We start from the raw sequence: 24,023 nt of genomic DNA on the forward strand, positions 1-24,023 counted from the left end.
TTCTTCAGACTTCTGTTCTATCGTCTGTTTCAATTCCTCGTATTGCTTGTTGTTTTCTTCGGACTTCTGTTCTATCTTCTGTTCTATCGTCTGCTTCAATTCCTCGTATTGCTTGTTGTTTTCTTCGGACTTCTGTTCTATCGTCTGTTTCAATTCTTCGTATTGTTTGTTGGATATATGAACCAAATTTTGTTCCAGTCGCTTCATGGCTTCCGAATCGTCTTTACGATATTGTTCTTGCCGCTGTAAGGCTAACAAGATTCGGTCTTCTAGTGTCATTCCTGGTGTTACACTATGTTCACCGTTGTCACTATCATTGGGTTCATTCTCCATAGCGTTACCGTTCATTTTTCTTATGATTATTCTACCACTTCTCAGTCTTGTGAAATTTGTATTCATTAACTTTATTACAAGAGTAAATTCACCCTTACTTTGCTTCGGGTAGTGAATTTACAAGAACTCCCGGGTGAGGTAAACCAAAATTTTTATAACGACTCACCAAGGGTAGTCGTCAACCTGGTTCGATCGATGATATAAAGAACTTGAGTGGTAGTAACTGTTTTCATGTAAAAATATTTTTAATAATTATGTATATAATACTATTCTCACCTTCTCTATCAGAATTATAAAGTAGATGAACGGTTTTAAATGGTTTATTAGTTGATACACTTTTAATGTATTTTTCATTCACACTGTCGTGCACACATACCTGAGAATTCGGTATCCATAAACAATTACATAGCAACGAACTATCTATTACTCTCTAATATCTTACAGATATTAAAAACCTTCTTCTTTTGTTATTATTAAATTAACATTCTATAATGTATAGTGCTTATGTATGAGCACTTTCTACCCAAGGTACAGGTAATTATTAACCTATCCAATATTTCGTTATAAAGTTTATCTCTTTATGTTCAACCATAGTGAAGATATTGCTATTTTTATATGGGTATTGTTCATTTGACACTTCCAGCGGCCATTTTCCAATATGGCGGCAAAGGTCACGTGGGATTTCAGGGGACTTTTAGTATATTGTTTAGAACATCATTCCCAAGATCAGTACCAATTTTTAGCTTGTTACTAAATTGTTTCTTACTTTTTGGTAATTTGACTGCACTTCTAGAGCACATCTCATGGTAAGTTAAAATACTGTAAATATTGTATTTTATTTCATAATTGTCAGGGATTTTATCACTATTCCTATTTCAGACATAATTAAATGGAAGCCATTCATAGCATCAATAACTAAGCTTATACATTAGATATTATTATAAGGAAATTTTAGAATCTTATTTTGTGTTTCCTTATAACCAATGCTGTATGACTGGTTCAACATTAAATTCCTACTGTGAGGTAAACAAAATCTAACTCTTGAATTACTGTTGTGCCTTAATAAATTCCTCTTTTACTTTCAATTTATTATTTATTTATTTTTTAAATGAATGGACATGCCTTTTATTGTGTATCACATCAAATGTGATATGAGAAAATATTATTAAAGCTAAGTAGCTAAGAAACATGTCTTTAATATGGAAGCCCATGTTAAACTAAAGATTCACATCATATCCAATCTTTGTGTTCTAAGATGTTATGATCCAAATGAAACTAGTAAATACACTTTAAAAGTTAGCTAGATCTCAGTAAATGACAAAAGGGTATAGAATATGTGTCTTTCGTACGTGTAGTTCCTAGTTCGATTACAGTGAAGAATAAAATATGGTGTTGAATTGTAATCGAGAGAGGATTAGTAAATTCCAAAAATACTAGATGGAGTTGGACAATTCTGGTATATAAAAAAAACTTGATATAGCGTGACTGATACAATGTGATATCAGTGAATTAAAGTATGTATGGTAAGACATAGCCTTTCGTGCTAAGAAGCTAGTGGGTTTAGTTTAGTTTTTTTTTTTTTTTTTTAAGTGAAGGAGATATTACCATTGAAAATGAAATCATTAGTTTAACGTTTTAGGCTTAGACATTTTAGGCTAAAGGAGGCGGATAATTTTATGAAAATGAATGATAATGAAAGATTTGATAGAACGAAAATATGGGAAAAAATGTGAGGACCTCAAAAAAATCTACAAACATGATAGTATCCACTACACATTCACACGGGCTAGGGTCGAACCAGGACCCTTCGAACTAGAGGTGAACGCTCTACCACAGACACACCGTATCCCCTGAGATTACCATTGTTAAAATTGTTAGGATAAATTTATAAGAATTGTTATTTTTTTTCGCCTTATTCTAAATATCTTGGAAAAGGGTTGTGTTTTATTTAGTTTGTAAACTTTCTTGTTATAACAGAAACTGTCTTCGATAACTTAAAATACGGTACTATTGTCTACATGTATATAAGTATTTCATTTCTACAACCAATAAAAAATATTTGTTGAAAGCTTGTCGAGAAAATGTATACATACATTTACTCTTACATGTGTGCACTTATAATGTTTATATATATATATATATATATATATATATATATATATATATATATATATATATATATATATACCTGTCACTTTTTGACTGTTTTCTTTACATTATTTCTTTCTTTCTTTCTCTTTTTTTGCCTTTTTCCTCATTAAGTGTTCATCTCAGCAATGACCTACGCAGTGGCCTACCATTTTTTCTCTCTCCCTTTCCATTAATGTGATATTCTTTCTTTTTCATGTGCCCACTGACTATCACATATCCAACCAACCTATACGCGCTGCGAAAACATTAAATCTTTCGCGATTAGTAATTTTGTTTATATGATCCCCTACATACGTGATCATTGTAACATCTTCCGGCCTGCGAGAAAGGGAAAGTCCATCTCTCTCTTCTTTTGAAGATGTGAGCACAGCCGATGGGAGAAGAAGGCAGATGGAATGGGAGACAGAGAGATGCTGTTGTTAAAAAGAGAGAGGGAGAGAGATAAAAGAGAATGATCTGTCACAGAGAAAGTGAACGCATTTTGGGGCGGTTCTACCTATATAAAGATGATGAGGTGTGGTAATTGGACATCCAGTCGTCCACCAACTGACCACTAGCACAATACCAGGAACAGTTGTTACCATACCATATATCCATACAAAGCATACAGTGCTACCAAGCGACAAATAAAGGAAGATGAAGATCGTGGTGAGTAATAATAATAATAATAATAATAATAATAATAATAATAATAATAATAATAATAATAATAATAATAATAATAATAATAATAATAATAATAATAACGTCCCAGTACGTCACCTTGATTTCAGAGGCGGATCTAGAAGGGAAAAACTGGGGAGGCCAGCCAGTACCCAGACTATGATAGGTATACACTGTATAAACTTTCAAAAATATATAAATAATAGCTTAAATTGTTTTGTCACTGAAAAACCTGGGGGACCTAGTCCCCCCGGCCCTGGCCTAGATCCGCCACTGCTTGATTTCAAATAATAATCAGTCACGCTCACAAACGTAGGTAGCTGCGATATGGCTTGAGTGTCTGGCGCTAACAGATGTCCCTTGCGTATAGTCTAGGGATCTCTGCCGCAAGGGACTCAAGCGATTGCCAATTTGAAAATTATTTAGATTTAATTTCAAATTAAAAGTAGTGTAGTATCAGTTTCATTGTTTCAAATTAGAACAAGATCAATTAGAGATGAGGGAGATTAGAAATTAGGGAGAGAAATTAGTACAATTATATGTTAAGTATATGACGATTTAATTGAAATTAAACTGCATTTAGAGTTAGCATATCAACAGATTTTACCTATATATTATTCTTCAAATCTCTTACTAGCATAGCATGAAAATATTATTCGTGCAACTACTTATTTTTACAATAACGAATACGGAAATATTCCCCTCGGCCTTCTTTCCTCGGGACTTACAGCTAGGTAGGTGCCTTTGTATTTCCTCGGCAATTGAGCTTTATAACAATATCAGTGACTATTTACAAAAATATGTATATAACCTTGCAAGTTGAAGCAGTTAGTTGCCTGTGCATATCAAAAAGAAGATACTTTTATACTTCCCTAAAACTTTCCGGATCAATTTTAGAGCCAGAAAAAGGGGATGTCTCCATGTAAATGAGAATGTATTGTAACCCTAACTGTACTGTTACAATTCAGTGACAACGCCCAGAGGGGGGAAGGTAGAGAGCATCCTACCGACTGCTCCCATCCCCCGGAGTCAGGTTGAATTGCAATATAGGTTAACTAGTAAAAAACTGTTAATTTTGGTATACAAAAAATAAGTGTTTCTCCAAAAATGCCTCTGTTCCTCCACTTGCCTTTACCCCCAAAAATTAAAACTGGTATCAATTCCTCTTTCAATTTAGCTATTTCAAAATGGATAATGATGATAGCGTGAACATGGTTTTCTGAAGATTATTGAGATGACCGTTATGATATTAAGAATTGAACATTAATATTTTAATGTTTGTGTAGCCGCATGTTGTATACTTAGGAAACTAAAAATTAATAAAATTGATAAACTCAAACAATTATAGCGTTTAATTAACGACGATTTTCATCTATAGTATATAGAAGACCGAAGACTTGGACGCAATCAGTAATAATAATAATAATAATAATAATAATAATAATAATAATAATAATAATAATAATAATAATAATAATAATAGTGAGCTCCCTCGTGGCTGCGTGGATAGCATACGTGCTTTTGATATGGGAGACCTGGGTTCGATTCCTGGTAGGAGCTCATGTGGTTGGGATGCTACCTTAATCTGTAGGTCCACATCTCATATAGCCTTGCATGCTGAAAATGAAGTGAAATAAAATCTTTTAGTTTGACGTGCAATGAATATGCCTTTTAGATTAAGGGAGACTATGATTAAGACAAATGAGCAATGATGAAAGAATTAGTGGAATGATAATATGGGAAGAAACGGGAGCACCCCGAGAAAACCCACGGACCGATATTGTCCATCACAAACTTACTTGGCCGGGGATCGAACTATGGACCCTACTGAACAGAGGTAAGAGCACTGCCCCCTAGCTTCGCTGCTGAACGGGACGCAAACTAGAAATCCAATCCAATGCAAATATAGTTGTCCTCTTGAACTATAATTGGAACTTTTAGTTATATAACAAAAATGAGAAATTATTTGAAAAGTAAATGTGAACTCTATCTAGCTTAAGATATCCACCAACATAATTTCTCTTCAGTAATAAAAAAAACAGTATATTTTATTTATAAAATAGTATATAGTATATTGTATTTTGAACATCCATCACTTATATGTTAGATTTTTTAAATATTCTTTTATATACATAAAACATTACATCGCAGCATCTATTTTGTGTGCTATGGGTGACACGTTACACTTCTAAGGGTGATACACATAAGTGCATTTCTAAGGCCCGTTACACAGTCAAGCGGAGCTCCGCGCTCCGCGTTCCGTCTTCCGCCCTCCGCACTACGCGTGTGTGCTTACACAGTCATCCGTAGCTACGCGCTACGCGTCACGTGATTATATACAGGATTCTTCTCAGTCAGTGTTGCGAGTCAACATGAAAACCACAATAGTGTCATCTTAATATTTCTGTAAGATGAGAAAACGAAAAACACAGAAAAATAAATGTCTCAAGATTCATCCCTTAGTTTCTCAAAGAAGTCTGAAGGGAGCTTTTGTGTCTGTGTATATAGATTTGCGAGAAGACGAGAAGTACTTCAATAATTTCCGTACGTCAATTCAGTCGTTCGATGACCTAATTGAAAAAAATCAATCGAAATTATAAAAATGCAGTTTAAATAGGATCCATATGCACGCTCTTCAAATACAGCACTTGATACAACAGATACTGTTTTTTAACAAATGAAAATAACCAATGTTTGTACATTTGGTTAGAACTTCACATCCAATCAACTATTTAATAATAGATATACATTATTTGCCCCAATTTATCTTTTTTCATTGTCCATACCTTCATTTTTACAAAAAAAAAAAAAAATCTTTTACATATCTCGTTCCATGTCTGTTCATGAATGTCACGCTTTTTATGTTCCTCACAAGAAGGATCCCATTAACATGGTGTTAATTTAACCTCCGTGATAATTGAAACTGAAACTGAAATTTGTTGAAAGAAAGTCGAAAAATTACAATAGTCACGTAGTGTTAACAGTGGTATCTTAGAGGCACCACATGTACAGTTCCAATTAAGCAAAGACATTAATTGAAAGTTCCAATTAAACAAAGACAATATAGCTAAATTAAAAATAGCACTAAAAATATGAAAATAGTATTATAGAACAGTATAAAATATTATTTAGCAACCCACTTCCAAAAATAAGAAAAGAAATCTGGATTAATTTTATTTTGCTTTTGCTACCATGCACGTTTCTTTTTAAATTTTAAAGAGAAGTGGCTGCTCCGCGCGCGGAGTTCCGCTTGACTATGTAAGCACCCATTTGCTCAATGGCCCTATCTGCCTCGCGGAGGGCGGAGCGCGGATAGGGCCACGCGGAGGCTGCTCCGCGCGCGGAGGCCTCCGCGTGACTATGTATGCACCCATAAGAATCAATAGAACAATCTTGCCACGCGGGACTCCGCGCGCGGAGCTCCGCGTGACTGTGTAACGGGCGTAAGGGCCACATATCATAGAAACATTCTAAAACCGATTCCTCTAGCTAGGTATCCTTGCAATGGCTTCTTTTAACCTCTTTCGGTCCCGCTGTCTACAAGATTTTAGCCCTGGTATTCTTTTGTAAACTGTCGGCATTTTCCATTAGGCCTAACCTAAAGGCAAAAATGAAATGCATTTTTATTATTTTCATAGTTATTTTTTAAAATAGAAGCATAAATATTTAAATAATAGTACATAAAGGACGCAGAAGCATTTTTATTTACTTTTCATATGCAGCATATCGCATATAAATCTTCACGAACAGTGTTTCATAATTCATATTATAGGCCAAAATACATTCCGTGCGGCGCGCGTCCCCAATGAGAAACGTGCTTATGTATCAGATTTCATAGGTGCGTCTCTCCCACTCTATAAGGAAAAGACGCCGCACTTCATGGTTCGTTAACCTTGAGAGCCAAAGTTGCCTAAACTAGACTCATAGCATTCCTAGCAGAACTTGCTCTTCCTACAAATCTCAACCACTCATCTCATAATAATGTAATTTATTGTCAAATATGATTTTACTGTAAAGCGAAAAAAAAATAGGCTATATGAAGGTAAAATATTTAAGATTTCCGTTAGTTTCTTACGTCGAACAATGTGTGAAAATATACAAATACGCGCAGATCAATTTCACTTCTTTTCTAACGTCTCTTGTGGTTCTATATTGCATATTCGGTCACACTCTGTTGGCAATTACCAGAACTAGTTAGGATGAGCAACCTGCTCCGCATTTAGCGACTCTCCTTATTTTACTCTAATCTATACCTATAGAAAATTTAACCTACTTATAAATTTGGATCCGGTGCCAATGAATTCACATAATACATACGAACTAAAAATGTTTTGATATATAAAGAAAAAGAACGAAAACCAAATTGTAGAGTATACATGAAAAATCATACACTTAGGGTCTTGAGAATTACAAGTATAATACACAAGCATATTTTTAAATGCATTTTATGGAGAAGAATATCGGTTATAATTCGAATGTTATGTTGTAAAATAAATTCTCTTACTTTTATTAACAAAAATTATAGTTTAAGATTTAGTGATAATTTCATGTTATTTCTTGTTAACGATAGCGTATTGTTGAGCTTCTACTCAGTTGGTACTCACTAAGATGGCCCAGTTGGTAAGCATCTATTTTAGTATAATTTCCAGCTTAGTAAGTCGCCTGGTTCTCGTGTAGAATTAATTTTCATTTTAACAAAAAATAAAAAAAAAATCGTTTTGTCGACTTATCCAAAACTACGCATGATGTCACTATGGCATTTTTTTGATCAGAGCAGAAGTACCTCGTTCCAGGATATTTGATCAATGATGCTGGAATTATAACACGAACTAAGATTATTAATAAACAATTTGTTTTTCTCTTATCAAGTAAAATTAAAATCAAAAAAGGAATACATACATTTTTTTCCAAGTATTACTTTTAAATCCATTCTTAGACACTTTTAGGTGCAAAGGAACAAAAGGTTTCCGTTAGATAGTGCTAAAGATAAAAAATTTATTTGTTTACAAATTCCTAAGAATTTTGGTCTACAGTTATACCTCACTCTTCATCTTTTAATGTAATTGTATTTCCCGGTTGCAAGAAAGTGATTAGCAAAATATATTTGCTTTTCGCAACAAATAACGAAACGAAGGAAATTTCCCACTCACTGTTTATACAATAGTAATAGATGTATAATATGTAGTTTCTTAATACATATCCAAATACAAACATATAGGAAGATCAGTGATAAAAAGATATAATCATAGTGATTTTTTATGTTAAAAATATTCTGTAGAAAAGAATGGATATTAAGATTTAATTTGGGATGCAATTTAATGTCTAGGTTCATTATTTGTAATTAATTTTAGTTATTAATTATTCAATTATAAGTGCCTATTTGGGGGTATTTAGTTAATAGCAAGTTACATCTTTTGATCTATGCGTCTCAGGAGAGGTAAACAACTAGCTTTATGGTATGATTTCCACTACACCTTTTTGCACTCTTTCCACTTTAAATTTACAAAATATTAATTCATTTGTGCAAAAGTAGGTTATCTCTAAAAGAAAAGTTTGAGGAATAACTTTTTTTCTCTCTTCCTTGTACTTCACATCCATAAGTGGATTTAGCACTTGCGGGGTCTAGAACGAGGGATCTTCGCGGGCCCTTCGCCTATTGCCTGTCATAATATTAAAAATGAAAATGTCGACGACAAAACCCTTCAAGAAATTGCCAAAAATATATATAATTATCCTCGATTTTAGTGGAGTCTGCTTACAAATGGGAATATTTTATAGAGAGTTGCGTAAAATAAGCAATATCTAAGATAAATCAGGAATAATGTAGTAGTACTAGGTTTTCAACTACTTAATTTCTTGCTTCTGCTTGCCATGAGTTTTGTAAATTCGTTTTGAGTATTTCTTTCGAGATTACTATTGAGTGTTAAATTGTATAAGGCCAGAAACTGAACACTTGTTAATAGTAAATAGCCACCCAAAATATATATTAGTAGCGACGTTATTCTGCATAAATTTACATCTGAGATCTGCGGTCGATAGTTGTTTCACGTTTCAGTCTTTTTTCGAAATCAAACCAACACTCTTTGTGACACTTGTTGGTTAAAGCGTGCTCGTTTGGTCAAAGATTCGATTCCCGGTGAGAGAACACTCCAATATGTACATGTTACGGTAATTAGTATTCTACCTTAAACATGTCTACCAGTGGCGAATATAGCCCAGGGTATAGCTATATTAACCTACAGCTTAATAGTTTTTTTTATTATTTTTTATAAAGATATAAAGAAATTTTTATTGTTCATAATGTTTTCATCTAATTAAATTTAGATATACTTTACATACACACGTAAATTATATCAGAATCACATGTTCTCCCAATGGGAACCGAACAGAGCATCCAGGGCTTACTATGTAGCTAGTAAGACGATCTTTAAGATAAAACAGTAGTAGATAATACAACAATATATTATCTTCCTTCCTTAGCATGGGAAACCATGAAGATTCAGAAAATTTTCTCCAGTGGGGATTTAAATACAGTGGTGGTAAAAAGTAGTATTACAAAAATACTGGAAATATGCATTAAGCACGTAGAATATATGGTTCCGGAGGCAATTTCGTGACTTCCCCCAGGCCACCTCCTGAAATCATAATGAAACAAAAGTTTCAATGGCACTCCTGACTTTGTCTTGCGTTCGCCAGCCAGCGCCTGAGACACTCAACCAGGGGTGGAAATCTAAGGAGACGCGAGGGGACGACATCTCCTTAGTAATTGCTCAAGAAAGAAGGAAGGAGGGTCAATCCATGCAAAGTGATCGAGAGGAAAGAATAATTGCCCCTCGATTTTTTCAAAAACATCGAGCGCGACGCACCGGCCACATCAATTTTAGTTTTTTTTTTTTTTTTCGATTTTAGGCGTTTACGTTGTTTTGAAAATTAAAAATTGCTGGACGTCTCCAACTCGTGCAGATCTAAAACTTTGATCTCTTAACATTTTTGTCTAAACCCACTTGAACGGGGTGAAATCACGGCCAAAAGTAGCAACATCTTTGGACATTGAAGACATAATTGGGGAGAGGAAGCAACAGACGTAGATGTCTGAATTTGTGTGTGTATGTAGTCCGGGATCATAAGTTAATACACAAAAATTTACAGACCTGTAGCTGCTCCCAAAGGCTTGAAAAAATCGCAAAGTTCTCCCGTTTCCTCCCACTTTCTCCATTCCACCATTTTCATTCATCTCTCATCATCACCGTCTCCTTTAGCCTAACCGGCATAACCATGGGACGTAAAACTTAAAGATTTCATTTTTCATTTATTTCTTTCTCAATGCTCGTTCAGCGCCCTCTTGGTATCAGTGTCCGGGGCCAGTGCCCCGCTCGCCCTCCTCTAGCTACGGCTCTGGGGACAATGATGTCCTTGAAAGGAAAGTTTTTGAGTGGTATTTGGGAATCAGTGTTGCCACATAATTCCCTTTCAAATGTACTATGCCTCATACTCGTAGAGCAATTACTGGGTGAGTAATAATTAGCATAAGGCCTAAAAGTTTCACAATTTTTACCTCGCAAACCGTTGTGAACAGGATCCCTATTCATATGAACTTTTTTTCTATTTCGAATCACCCATACTATCATTTTCCAATGTGTTGTCATTTTCTTCCGGGACACCCTGTATATAAAGAAGCTTTTAGGTAAACCAAACTCCTTAAAAATAATTTTGAATGATAATTTAAAACATTGATCGTCTTTTCTTTGCACAAACCTTATTTTTCAGCCGTCATGTGACTGCGTATACAAGAGCTGTGAAACAAATGCTAAATTGTAACATAGTTCATAATTCACAATATTATAACCAACGTTTAACGGTGCTTAATGCTTTCTTTTTAAGCCCATTCGATTTACATTTGAAATTATTGTTGTGTTTTCTTCGAAATCAACTGGAGTTTTTTAATGGCTTAATTTTAGTGATTTTTTCTCCAAATCTATATTTAAATGGCCTTTTACTTCCTGAAAATGGTATTTCATGATATGTACTACTCAAATTTAATTTAAGTAATAATGACAGACTCATTTTGGAAATGCAAGAATGTATTTAATGAGTCTTGTACCAGAACAATAAATCCCCATATTAGTCAATATGATAAAAATAAGTAAACAAGTGATAGATGACATAGATATTCAACGTTGTTAAAGCAAGAGCTTCAAGCATTTTAGTTTAGCCATAACAGTCTACGATTAACAACAGTTGACACTCTAAAATTGCTCAAAATTCAAAATTCTCGACCATTCTCCAAAACATTAACTCGGTATCATCAATGTGACATTTTTAGAAAAAATCTCGCAAGACTTAGTTAACAGAAACAATATAATAGAAGTATATTATCCCTATGAAAGTATTCAATAGAAGAAATATCGCGTTGCTCATTTTCAGTTATTGTTGGTTTATTAGTTATTTTGAGAATTTTTTTTATAGCAAAAAGCAAGTGTTTGTCTATCAATTTACTTTAAATTTGAATAGTGTGTCTCGGTTTTTAGTGTAGCATTTTATAAGGTGTCCTAGTGTTTAGTCTGAAACTCTGGGAGCAATGGTTAAATTAGAATTTATTGATTCAGTGGACTTAATGCAATTATGATTCATAGTGCATTGAAGCTACTCATGAGGTTAAGTCACTTGCTCATGACGGTAGAACATTATGATGATGAGTGATAATGTTAAATGTATTGCAGTAATCTTTCTACTAGGAACTATTCATATTTAATGGTTATTTCTTAGTTACAGAATATTAAAGCTCTTATTTCTATATTTCCAGATTTTCTTGATTTTGATCCTTGCTGTTTTAACGAGCGCACAAAATGAAAGCAGCCAGAAACAGAAGCGTGGAATCGCAGGAGGTTTGTCGCTTGGTGGAGGTTACGGTTACGCTGGAGGCTACGGATATGGAGGCAGCCTTGGTTATGGAGGCATAGGACTCGCTGCACAAGCAGCTCCCATAGCAATTGCAGCTAAACCAGTAGCTATTCAAGCTGCACCTATAGCAGTGACGAAAACTATAACGGTTAATCAGCCGTATCCTGTTCCTGTGCCACATCCAGTAGCTGTTCCAGTCACTAGACACGTAGCAGTTCCAGTACCACAACCGTACGCTGTTCCTGTACCAAAACCATATCCAGTATCTGTTCCACACCCTGTGCCTGTTAGCGTCCCAAGACCATACCCCGTTGCCGTTCCCAGACCAGTTGGTGTCCCAGTTCCACATCCAGTAGCTGTTCCAGTTCCACAACCTGTTGGTATCCCTGTTCCTCAGCCTGTAGCTGTTCCACACCCAGTTGCAGTTCCTGTTAAACAACCAGTTGCTGTCCCTGTTCCTCAACCTGTGCCAGTTCCAGTTAAATCTGTAGCAGTTGCTGCTGCACCTGTCGCAATTGGATACGGACATGGAGGTTCAATATCTCTTGGAGGGTATGGATATGGAGGCGGATATGGATATGGTTCTAGTGGTCTTATTGGTGGATATTCATCTGGATACAAAGGCTGAATGAATATTTCATTAAGTTCAGGTGAGATACTTTCATTCTTAGAAAACAGTCTAATACATTTGAGCGATTTTTGTGTGTTGCCATACATAAACTGCATATGTTTCGTAACCATTGTAACGATTGCAACGTATTTATAAGAAAATATTGATACAAACAAATAATTAAATAATCATAAATGCTTATTCAGATTAGCCTAGAAGGCTCTAGTAGAATATTCTCCAACTAAATTCGTGGTGATGTCATTGACGTTAACACAATGTTCTACTAGTATAAGTATCCTAACTACGGAGAAAAGCCGTTTAAAGTAAGTCCCTTTTTCTTTTTTTGAAGAATTGTTTAGCAAAACAATTCACCAAATGCACGCCATACATTCGATGGCCAAAAACCTGTACATCATTATATTTTAGAAGCTTGTATAGCAAGACAAGGTGTACCATCATGCCAAGTTTGATCCAGATCAGATAAGTTCAATTATTTTGATTTTATTTCGAAAATGTGTCCCCAAATGGCATGGCGCACCTCAAGTGTAAATTAGTTAATTGAACACGCGATATACAGAGTCACTTTTTTTAAAGAAAAAAATACTAAAGACGATAAGGCTTTTTATAGCACGCTTTAATTTTAGTATAATTCTTCGACAAACAGATAGCATTCTCGCACAGTTATTGATTACAATGGATATTGATGATGAGTAGTTAATGTTAACGTTATAATTTTGGCAAATATGAAAAATTGAGGGTTGAAACTAATGTTTCTGGATTCATTCTATTATGTCAGATTGTAGATATCACAATTATCAGAGCCTATATATACTGGGTAAGCTCTACTAATGAGGGTGACACATACCGTCACACCAGTTCAAAGTTCGATCTTCAATTATTTTATAGTAGTATAAATCTATTAAAACTTGTTACTATTTACTATGATGAAATTCAAATAATTAGACACTATTTAGATTTCTTAGGGGCACTATATTTCCAAATAATTGATTATTGCTTCTTTGAAATTCCACATACTTCTAATTTATAAGGCGTCTTTCTGAATTATATTATACTTATTTATAAACAAAACCTTGGTAACGGGAACAGTTACCATAGTCGATTACGACGTATAAACACAACATTTACCTCTAGCAGCAGCAATATAAAACATTCGAGATTAATTATGACATTTTATGAATTCTTCTTCTAAATCTTAGCTATTGTCAGATAAAATAACATTTTTGCCTAACTGTTAAATAAAAACTAGCTGAACCTGCGCTTTCTACACAGCGCATCATTCACATATGAGCATGATTCTCCTTGTCACTCCTCACAACATATGTATATGTCCCTTTACTGACACAATTGAAAGATGTCTTGATTTTTAAAAAAGCAGCAAGGGGTACCATAAATGGGAGATTTGCTTCAATATCTTACACCGTCTGCAAGATTTGATTGAGCCTAATTCCAGTTGGAGTTTCTAATTTATATATGATCAGTGTTTTCTTTATTCTTGCATGCAGTATGCAATAAGCAAATACATTATACTCAATTAATTATAATGTCAGTGATGTATGGTGTTCATTGGGCAAAACAGTCCAAACAATAAAGATTCATCTTAGATTGGAGAAGTGGTTATTCTTCGTTTTTCATTATCATTTGGGCATGAAACAAACGCCTTTGGGATATACTACTCCCATATACACTTATGTGATGTTTGAATGTAAAACTCGTAAGATATAATGCTTCACTTTTTTTAAAAAAAATCTACACCTCCAGTGTACCCCTAAAAATGTAATAAAGAAATGCTTCACTTTTCAAAAAATCTACACCTCCAGTGTACCCCTAAAAATGTAATAAAGAAATAACGGCCATGTTTTTATTAAAAAAGAATATACAATTAGAACTGGACAATCTAAACAGAATTTGGAATCGACCAGAGAAAACGGCGCGTTTCTAGCAGTTATGGTTTTGGAGATCTCATTGTCGAAAGGATTTGAAACAAACATATAAACTTTTATTTGAAGACAAAGATATAAAACTAGCATTTTAGTATATAGACTAGCTGAACCTACACTCTCTACACAGCGTATCATTCACATGGGGGCATGAATTTCCTTGTCATTCCTCACAACATCTGTACATGTTCCTTTACAGAAACAAGTGAAAGACGTCTGGATAAAAATCGGCAAGGGGTACCATAAAGGGGTGATTTTTTCGATTATTTTTTCAGTATCTCCCACCATTTGCAAGATTTGATTTTACTTTGGGTTAATTTTTGTATGACCAGTGTTTCTTTCTTCTTGCATGCAGTATATAATAAGAAAATACATTACACACACACCTAATTACAAAGTCAGTGATATATGATGTTCATCCGCAAAACACTCCAAACAATAAAGATTGATCTTAGACTGGAGAAATGGCCATCCTTCGTTTTTCATCATATGGCCATGGAACTAACACCTCAGAGCTATGTAACCCATTTATACAACTAAGTGGTTGAAATGTATAACTCGTAGGATATGATGATTTATTTTTTTTAAATTTCAGCACTTCCAATGTACCCCTAAAGAACGTAATAAAGAAATAACGGCCATGTTTTTTTTTAAAATATTCAATTAGAACTGGACAATCTACACAACATTTGGAATCGACCAGTGAAAACGGCATGTTGCAAGCACTTGTGGTTTCCAAGATTTAATCTACACAACATTTGGAATCGACCAGTGAAAACGGCATGTTGCAAGCACTTGTGGTTTCCAAGATTTCATTGTCGAAATGATTGGAGACAAACAAATACACTTTATTCGGAGACAAACCTATAAACCTAGCATTTTAATATGTAGATAAAAATAATAAATATATGTAATCGTTGTACACTGAGGAATTCCGAGAGTATTTCCAAACGTTTTCGGACTGCTGACTAAAATATCGCTCCACTTGTAATAAGCCGTTTATGGTATGCTATCTATGGAAGAAATAATGTATGAGTTTCAACTGCCTAGCTGCATGAGCTCGTTGTAGACAGTCATTTGAATCAATCGCTGTGCATTGAACTCGCATACTGCATTATAATGCTCTAGTCTACACGGCTGTTGTTAACAAGGCTGCAGTAAAGGACTAAGGCTTTGCCGAGATTCATCATCCACCTTAAAGCCCAAATTTATCACAGCAGCTATGTGGATTGGAGCATTGCCACGCGGTATGAGAGTTCAACACTCAGCGATTGATTCAAATGACTGTCTCCAACGAACTCACGCAGCTAGGCAGTTGAAACTCATACATTATTTCTTCTTCCATTTTTAGTGAAAAGTTTACATCGAGTATGATCTTCCTTACTGGATAGGCTCGTGAGGTAAATAATTCTTTGTGTAGTATACTTTCATCCTCCCTTAGTATATGCATTTTAATTTAAGTAACATGAAAAAAAAAATAGTTTGAGGTAGTTGATAATTTCCGTGATTCGATCACATACAAGATCGTTATGTATAGGGTGAACCATTTATCTTGATACGTTCTTGTTACTTTAAACTAATGAATACATAACGCTGAAATTTCGGACCATGAAAATATCAACAGGGATACATTGTTTGACACATTCTGTAGTACCACCAGGTTAACAATGTTGCGAACTCCGTGTTGCAAGTTAGAGCTCCTCCGTGGCTAAGCGGTTAGCGTACGCGCCTTTGGCGTGGGAGGCCCGGGTTCGATTCCCGGCGGGAGCTCATGTGGTTCGGATTCCACGTTAATCAGTAGGTCCACGTCTCATATAGCCTCGCTGCTGAAAGGGACGTTAAACTCAAAATCAACTCAACTCAACTCAACATAAAGTTAGGGGCCGCGGTGGCTCAGTGGTAGAGCGTTCACCTTTGGTGCTTAGGGTCTCGGGTTTAAACCCTGCTCCCGCCAAGTGAACTTTGTGGTGGACAAACACCGTGTGCGTGGGTTTTCTCGGGGTTCTCCCGTTTCCTCCCACTTTCATCATTCCACGGTTTCATTCATTTCTCATCATCACGGTCTCCTTTAGCGTAACCGGTCTCCTTTAGCGTGGGACGTAAAACTCAAAAATTTCATTTCATTTCATTTCAACATGAAGTTATATATTTTTAAAATACACTACGTCACATTATTATACATTTCAAATTTACATATTTAAGAAAAGCTTACAATACCACACTTATTCAGTGTTGCTTCAATAATAGTAATAATGCAGATGAAACAGATGAGGCAATGCATATTAGAAGTACCTTAGTGTTGGGTATTACAGTCATCATATTTTGAGCATTTCAACCAAGTGAAAACAAAGTTATAAATAACTGATCATTTTATTTATGGGAACTTTTTAAAACAGTTGTTGCTTTTCTGTTTTTCTCCAATAGTTTTTGGTAGATGTAATCAAAACAAGTTATCGGAATTACATAATTTTGAACAGTGTTGCAATCTTTACTAGTGCTTACCATATCTTCAAAATGGTTTAAGGTAACAAATTAATGTAAACTGCATTTTGACTTCCACATCTATTGGAAATCATTCGTGTGGATGGATGTGACACCTAACAGTTTTTTTTTTTAATTAAAAATTTTTCAAAAAAATTCAATCCCTTGTAACTTTGTAGTTATTAATTTGAAATCCGCCATATCATGATCATATTATTAGACACAAATACATAATAAATATGCGTTGCCTCTTCCGTCTCACTTGCTTCATTACCGCAACCGAATTTGTATATTTGAAAAGCTGTAGCGTTTTTAGTTTGCAACACGGAATCACAAATGAGATGTTGTTAATATTGTAAGTTTTGTTTATCACATTGACCTGGAAAGAGTAATAATCTGACAGAGTGCGATTTGAAAAAAAAAGTATAACTTTATGTTGGATTGACAACACTGTTAAGCTGATAGTATAGCAGATTATGTCAATGTTTTATTCATATTTGCACAGTATGAAATTTCAATGCTTTATGTGTATTGGTTGAAGAGCTACAACGGCGTAGTCAATAGAAATTAGGCTTCTTGTATATAGATATATTTGAATGAAAGTATTTGGTTAACTTTAGATTTTCCTACCAGTAGCATCATTTCAAATTTTGCCAGAGGACGATTTTCTACTCTCATAAGAGTTTCACGTTTTCTATAAGTAGGCCCCTATATTACTACTTAATTTCTTTCTTTAAAAAAATGTGTTCCTCAAACTCAGGGTGAACTAATTTTTCCACCCTCCCTACTCTCTGCAAATGATGTCCATAGTTCACATGGAATTCTATAGTACCTAGTAAATTCTGTAGTTTAGAAGATTCTGCTTTAAAATATCTCACATCTCCTTATATTATCCTGAGCGTTCTTCAACATGCTTATTATCACGAATTTGTTTTGTATATTAGTATTAGGAAGGAGGAAGTATGACTCCGCTATTTTTAAAAAATTACAATTTAACTAAGTACTTTCTCAAGTTTATTTATGATACTATAGTAGTAAAAGTTTTCTTTTTTTTTTTTTTACATATTTTTAGGCTTATCTTTCCATCTTCATCATCACCACCGCTATCATCATTATTAGCATCATCCTTGGGATTCCTTCATTGTACATCGCCGGAGAAATCATCGCATTACCTCATCTGCTAGTATAGTCATACGAAGATCATGGAACAAAATCTGACGACGGGAGTGTGTCATGTTAAAAGAAATGTAATTATTTTTTGTATGTAGGCAATCTTTTTTATACAAAAATAAAAAAAAGTTTTCATTTAAACTTCCTTTTATTGATAACCTCTATAATAAATATACGTAAACCTATCTGATTTTAATTTTTTAAATAAAATAATGATCCAATCTGCTACATGATGTTTTAGAGATGCTCTTTCCACTTTATCTACTTCTCATTTCCCCCAACATTTTATTAAGTATGCTTCACAGATAAGAATCGCTCTGCTAATTTAGGCGAAATGCGAATTCGGTTTTGACCTAATTCTCACTTCGCCGAACAATCTTATACGAAAGAGAAAATACCAACTATAGTGTATATAAAAGATATGATAATGTTTCAATCCAACACTGTAATTTCAAACCGGTGTTATATTCAGGTCAAAGGTACGACATGTAACTATGGTTTTGGGATTTGTCAGCTGAAAACTCTAGTCTACGTTCAGAATTTCTGTTATTTTTTTTTGTTATGTCGTATACGTTTTATGTCCCACCATGCTATTATCCAAATTTTAACATTGCATTTTTATTACATTGGCTTACTAAATGTATTATCACCTACAAATTACACATTTCTAAACGTGTAGCAGATTGGATTATATGTCCAAAATATAAGTTGCAGGGATCATAAAACTTATAACTTTCACTTTCTTCTCAGCATTACAAGATTATTTACATCTCGTATAAATTTTTAAGAGTTTATGTTATTAACATGAACAAAGAGATTAAGAAATAAGACGAAATGTTGTAGTGTGACAAGGATTTTTAACTTACATTTTCTTATATTATTATCATAGATGATCTCAAACAAGAAATGTGAAGTTAATAGAAGAATGACTATGGGCAGGATTTTCTGATGGGGTGCACCAATAACTACCAGTACATTTGAAATAAATTTTAATTTTTAAAACGCTTTTAGATATCTGTGGTGTGAATGATGAATTGGCCTGGAAATGCTAACTATTGCAGGTTTCAAATGAGAAAGGACGTGGCCTTGAGTTGGCTTCACACGGCGTCCAATTGGCATTGAGCGGTGTTGACAGTTCGCGACAAGCAGTTCTGCACGCTGACTTCTCGCTGTACTGCGAATCTTGGCAATATCAGAGGCGCTACTTAGAAATATTGTATTAGCACATTAACTGCTCACTTTAGGAAGTAGAGAAAAGAATTACGAACACATACGTGAAAACTACATCTTTCAATGTCAACTGGTTGTCATGATACATGCTCTGAAAGGTTTCCATATAAAACAATTAGTAAAACAAGTGTTGAGTGCTGCGTCTAATTTCCAGGGGATTTTGTTTCGATTTGCAAATAGAACTCACAACTTTTATTACAGGATAATCAGGGGTGTAGCCAGCAGGTTGTTCTAGGAGAACATTACTTTCAGGGGGAGGCAAGCTTTTCACATATTAAAAGCAGAACAAATTACCTTTTTCACAACATGAAACCATTTTAACTCACCATATATACATACAATGCTACCTTATCAAAAGACAGATCTTGACAGTACTGAAGTTCAAAACCGGACTGTAAAAGATGAATCACTAAGCTATTCATAAGAAAACAAATGCTGTTTATGGCAATCTGTTTATCTGACTTTGTGTTTATGTGGGTTAAAATAGTAAAGGAAAAAACTTGAAAAAAATATCAACTCAGATATTATTATGCAATAATATAGAGTTCACACGGTGTGCACCCAGAAAGGGAATGAGAATGTAAAGCACATGATTAATTTTAGCTGTTTTAATTAGGTACAGAAACCGTACTGATGATGTTTTCTTTTCTACTTTTCATGTTTTATTATAAACGTCCCTCATTTACATTAACTATTAAATAAGCTTATTAAACATATACCAGACGAACCTCATTTCGGGGTTGGAAATAGTTTGGAAAGACAAGGATCCTTTTTCCCGTGGCTACACCCCTGAGAATAATAAACGAGCGAATTAAATAATATCAAGGCTCTGATATATATATATATATATATATATATATATATATATATATATATATATATATATATATATATATATCTCATCGTAAAAACAAAGTATGGGAAGTTAGTAGTATTGGTTTGAAGTTCACTTCCAAATAGATTCTTCCTTATTCAACAGAAGAAAAGGCAGTATGTTTTTTTTCCTTCACGTTTACTAAATTACATATATTCGACCACTTATTCCCTCTTTTCCCCTCAAGCAGGGATTCAAAAGCACCAGGCGTCTGAATGTTGTCATAAATTATCGTAACCCAAAACAAACTCGATCATATGGACTTTCTTAAGAATCAGACGGATTGTTTTCGTGAGACCTAGAGCAAGTCCAAGAGTGTTAATTGTTATGAAAATTAATAAGGAACAAAGGGTTAGTTGTGTAGGAATGCAACTTCTCTTCTAGCATAAGCAGAATTCATCAGTATCTGGGTTGCTTTCTTTCGTGGTAGTTTGTTTTTCTCCGAAAACTAGAATTGACAATGTCTTTAAGCATATCGAAAATGAAATCTTCAAGTTTAACGTCCCACGTTTATGCCGGTTAGGCTAAAGGAGACGGTGATAATGAGAAATGAGTAAAATAGTGGAATGAAGAAAGTGGGGGAGGGGAACGGGAGAACCCCAAGAAGACCCACGAGTACGGTGTTTGTCCACCACAAAGTCCATACGGCGCGAGCTGGGATCGAACCAGGGACCCCAAGCACCGGAGGTGAACACTCTACCACTCAGCCACCGCATCCACCTTTAACCAATTCGAGTGCGAGTGCAAGTGCGGGTTTTCTAAAAAGAAGAAGTGCTTCAAAGTCAAGCTCGGAGAATTATTTTTTGTTTACAATTTGTTTAAGAAATATTCATCACAAGAAGAACTTTTAGGGTGTACAGTCAAAATTCTAGATTTTGCTGGAATAATATTGTTACATTGTGAATAATGTTACAAATTTATGTACCATGATCTCAGCTGGAGGAAGAGCGAGAAGGGAAAGGAGAGTCCGCAATCCGGCAACACCGCGCGAAATATCGCGCTGCCTTGGCTACTGCCCGTGATGCTTTACATTTGAAACACACAGTAAGTATCTGGGCTTGGTGAATTCTTTCCCTTCAACATTAAGAAAATTGACTTAAAGTATTGCCTTTCCAAACCCCGTCTTTTTAAGCCCCAGAAGGAAACATGACAACAGAAATTGTATGAAAGTGTTGCTATTTTCACTACTATCTTCTCACTTTAAATAGTCAATATTTACAACGAAGGGGGAGGGGTGCACGTTGTAACATGCTAAAAAAATTTAGTTAAAACTATTAACTGTTTCATATATACACGTTTATTTTACATAGATAATACATATTTCAAATACACAAGCAATTACTATAAATATGTTAATTAGGCCCTATTTGTCAGAACTAGCAACTAAGTTGTGCCTCAAAATAAATATGTGTAAGTCAAAAGTACGTATATCTTTAATAAACACACAGGCGTTCAGTCATAGAAATAGCCATAGTCAAGGCCGGATTTATGGGAGGTGCATTTAAGTGTTCTTTGTAAGGTTACGGTAAAATAAAAGAAGTGGGAGAAAACAAGAGAATTCTGACGAAACCTTCGCGCACTGGGAGTTGAAATCGAAACAGGAACCCCAGTACCAGAAGTAAGTGCACTACCAATTAATCGTATTGCAATAGTCTAGTTATCTCTTATCAATCTCATTTAATTGTGAGTTATGACGTGGAAGCTGGTCTTGAATGGTACAATGCAATGATATGATGCATATGTTATAGTCAATGAACGAAGCGTTCGTGACGTTTTAACATAGCCTATTTTACGTTTGTGGGATAATTTAATTCCTATTAGATATATTGGCAAAATTCCTCCCATAAAGCACACCATAAAATATGGTGATATTAATTCAACACAATGACTCTTTGTTATCCGATTAGTGTTAAATTTTGACACTAAGCTTTTCTTACTTCAACTCCCTCGAACTTTGGAGTGACGTGTTACACTGATATTGTTAAATCAACCGCCTGGCATGACGAATTGTGGTTTTAGTAACACACCGTTGGGCCGTTAGGTGTTGTTTTGTACACAGTTGTCAAACACTATTTTTATAAAATTATTTTTTTTTCTTTTCTATTAATACATTCTACTTGGCTTTGTATAGACACGCATTTTCATATGCCAAAGACGAGAGTGGTTCCGGATTCAATTCCAGGTGGGGATACTCGGTCTTAAAGGCGTAATAGGTTTTTCAGGTCAGCACTTCTCTCACAGCTGTTAAACACAGAGAAACGGTGCATACTCTCTCTCTCTATCTTGGTAATCTAGACCTCGCACAGCTTGGAATAATTTATTCGATATCTAAATTTCCTATTTTTAGGTTGGGCTTAATAAAACTGTAATATCCACGAGAAAAACACACACTACTGAAGACAAGGAGAAAGAATATTTTCACTACGTTTCACATAAAATAGACAAGACTAGTTATCCTTTGAAGATTTCATTCTAAGATTGACTGCAACCAAGGAGAGCATCGACTAGTTCTGTCATACAAATTTGAGAAGAAAAAAAAAACAGTCAAAAAGGGGTTGGTAAGAAATTTGTACCAATTACTGGCTTTAATCAAAATAACAGCAATATTTCCGGCCAGGTCGGTCAAACACCGGCCAGTTGGCAGCCCTATTTGGCCACTACAGGTCCATTAAAAAAATACCTTGTCCCCATTACCTTCAATAGCTTAGGGCCCCACCAAACCTAAATCCGACTCTGCATATAAACTTCCCTCTCATGTTGGTGTATTCAAAGTGCAATCGACGATACTAGGAATAAAAATAAATTATCTTTGCTCACACGCCAGGATTCTCTCATTCACCCAGGCAAATGCTGAGATGGTATCCAGCAGACAGGTCCCAGGACACTTCTTTCCTTCCTTCCCTCTACACTGAATAGTGTGGTCACCGAGAGGCAGACCCGTAGCCAGCCCAAAATTTTTTTAGGGGAGGTAGAAGTTAGGGGGTGCCCGATCCAGCTATATTCTAGTTTATCACCATATTCTAGTTTATTTTCAAGCCCACCGTGAAACTTATTGGGGCGGCCCCCCGTGCCCCTTCATAGATACGAGCCTGCTGAGAGACGTCATCAAGCTTAAAGGCATACATTTCAATAATGTACAGAAAAAAACAAATACAATCAGCAACGAAGAGGAACATAGTGCGCATAGAAATAATAGATGGCAAAGCTTTTGGTCACGTAGGTGTTGCCGGAAAATCCAAATGTGCCTCAAAATTTTTCAAGATCGATTCCAAAAAACATATTAAGTATTTTGTTTCTTAGCATAGATGCGAAACGTACCACAAAAGTCTCTACTCCTAGCCGAAACTTAAAAATAACACAGATTTTCACAGTCAGTTATTAGTCTATGTATTTATGATGTAGAGGAAAGATCGTATGTGTTACTGAGTACTATTGCATTGCTGTTGACCAATTCTGCTCAAGATCGCAAACATCCTAAAAACATTTTCCAGAACTTACAAGTAACACTTCACATCGTTGCTGCCGGTCTGACGCTAAACTATACATTTTCGGAAAGCACTAGTCCTAAATAGGATAACTACACAGTGCGACGGTCAGACGTTGCCGCGTTCAGGACTTATGGAGCGTCAAACATTAACATGGGGTTTATGAG

At 35.0% G+C, this 24,023-nt stretch overlaps 1 protein-coding gene across 1 annotated transcript; it reads left to right on the forward strand.

Annotated features, from left to right (window-relative positions):
* The first annotated feature begins 2,989 nt into the window (after positions 1 to 2,989).
* On the forward strand, positions 2,990 to 18,408 carry LOC145695033 (uncharacterized). Its single transcript, XM_081771862.1, has 3 exons — positions 2,990 to 3,132; positions 11,951 to 12,698; positions 18,170 to 18,408. The coding sequence occupies exons 1-2, from the start codon at positions 3,121 to 3,123 to the stop codon at positions 12,674 to 12,676; spliced, it is 738 nt and encodes a 245-aa protein (XP_081627988.1). The 5' UTR covers positions 2,990 to 3,120; the 3' UTR covers positions 12,677 to 12,698; positions 18,170 to 18,408.
* Positions 18,409 to 24,023: the final 5,615 nt, after the last annotated feature.

Source organism: Thermobia domestica, chromosome 9 (genome assembly GCF_964235325.1).
Source record: "Thermobia domestica chromosome 9, izTheDome1.hap1.1, whole genome shotgun sequence".
NCBI lineage: Eukaryota > Metazoa > Arthropoda > Insecta > Zygentoma > Lepismatidae > Thermobia > Thermobia domestica.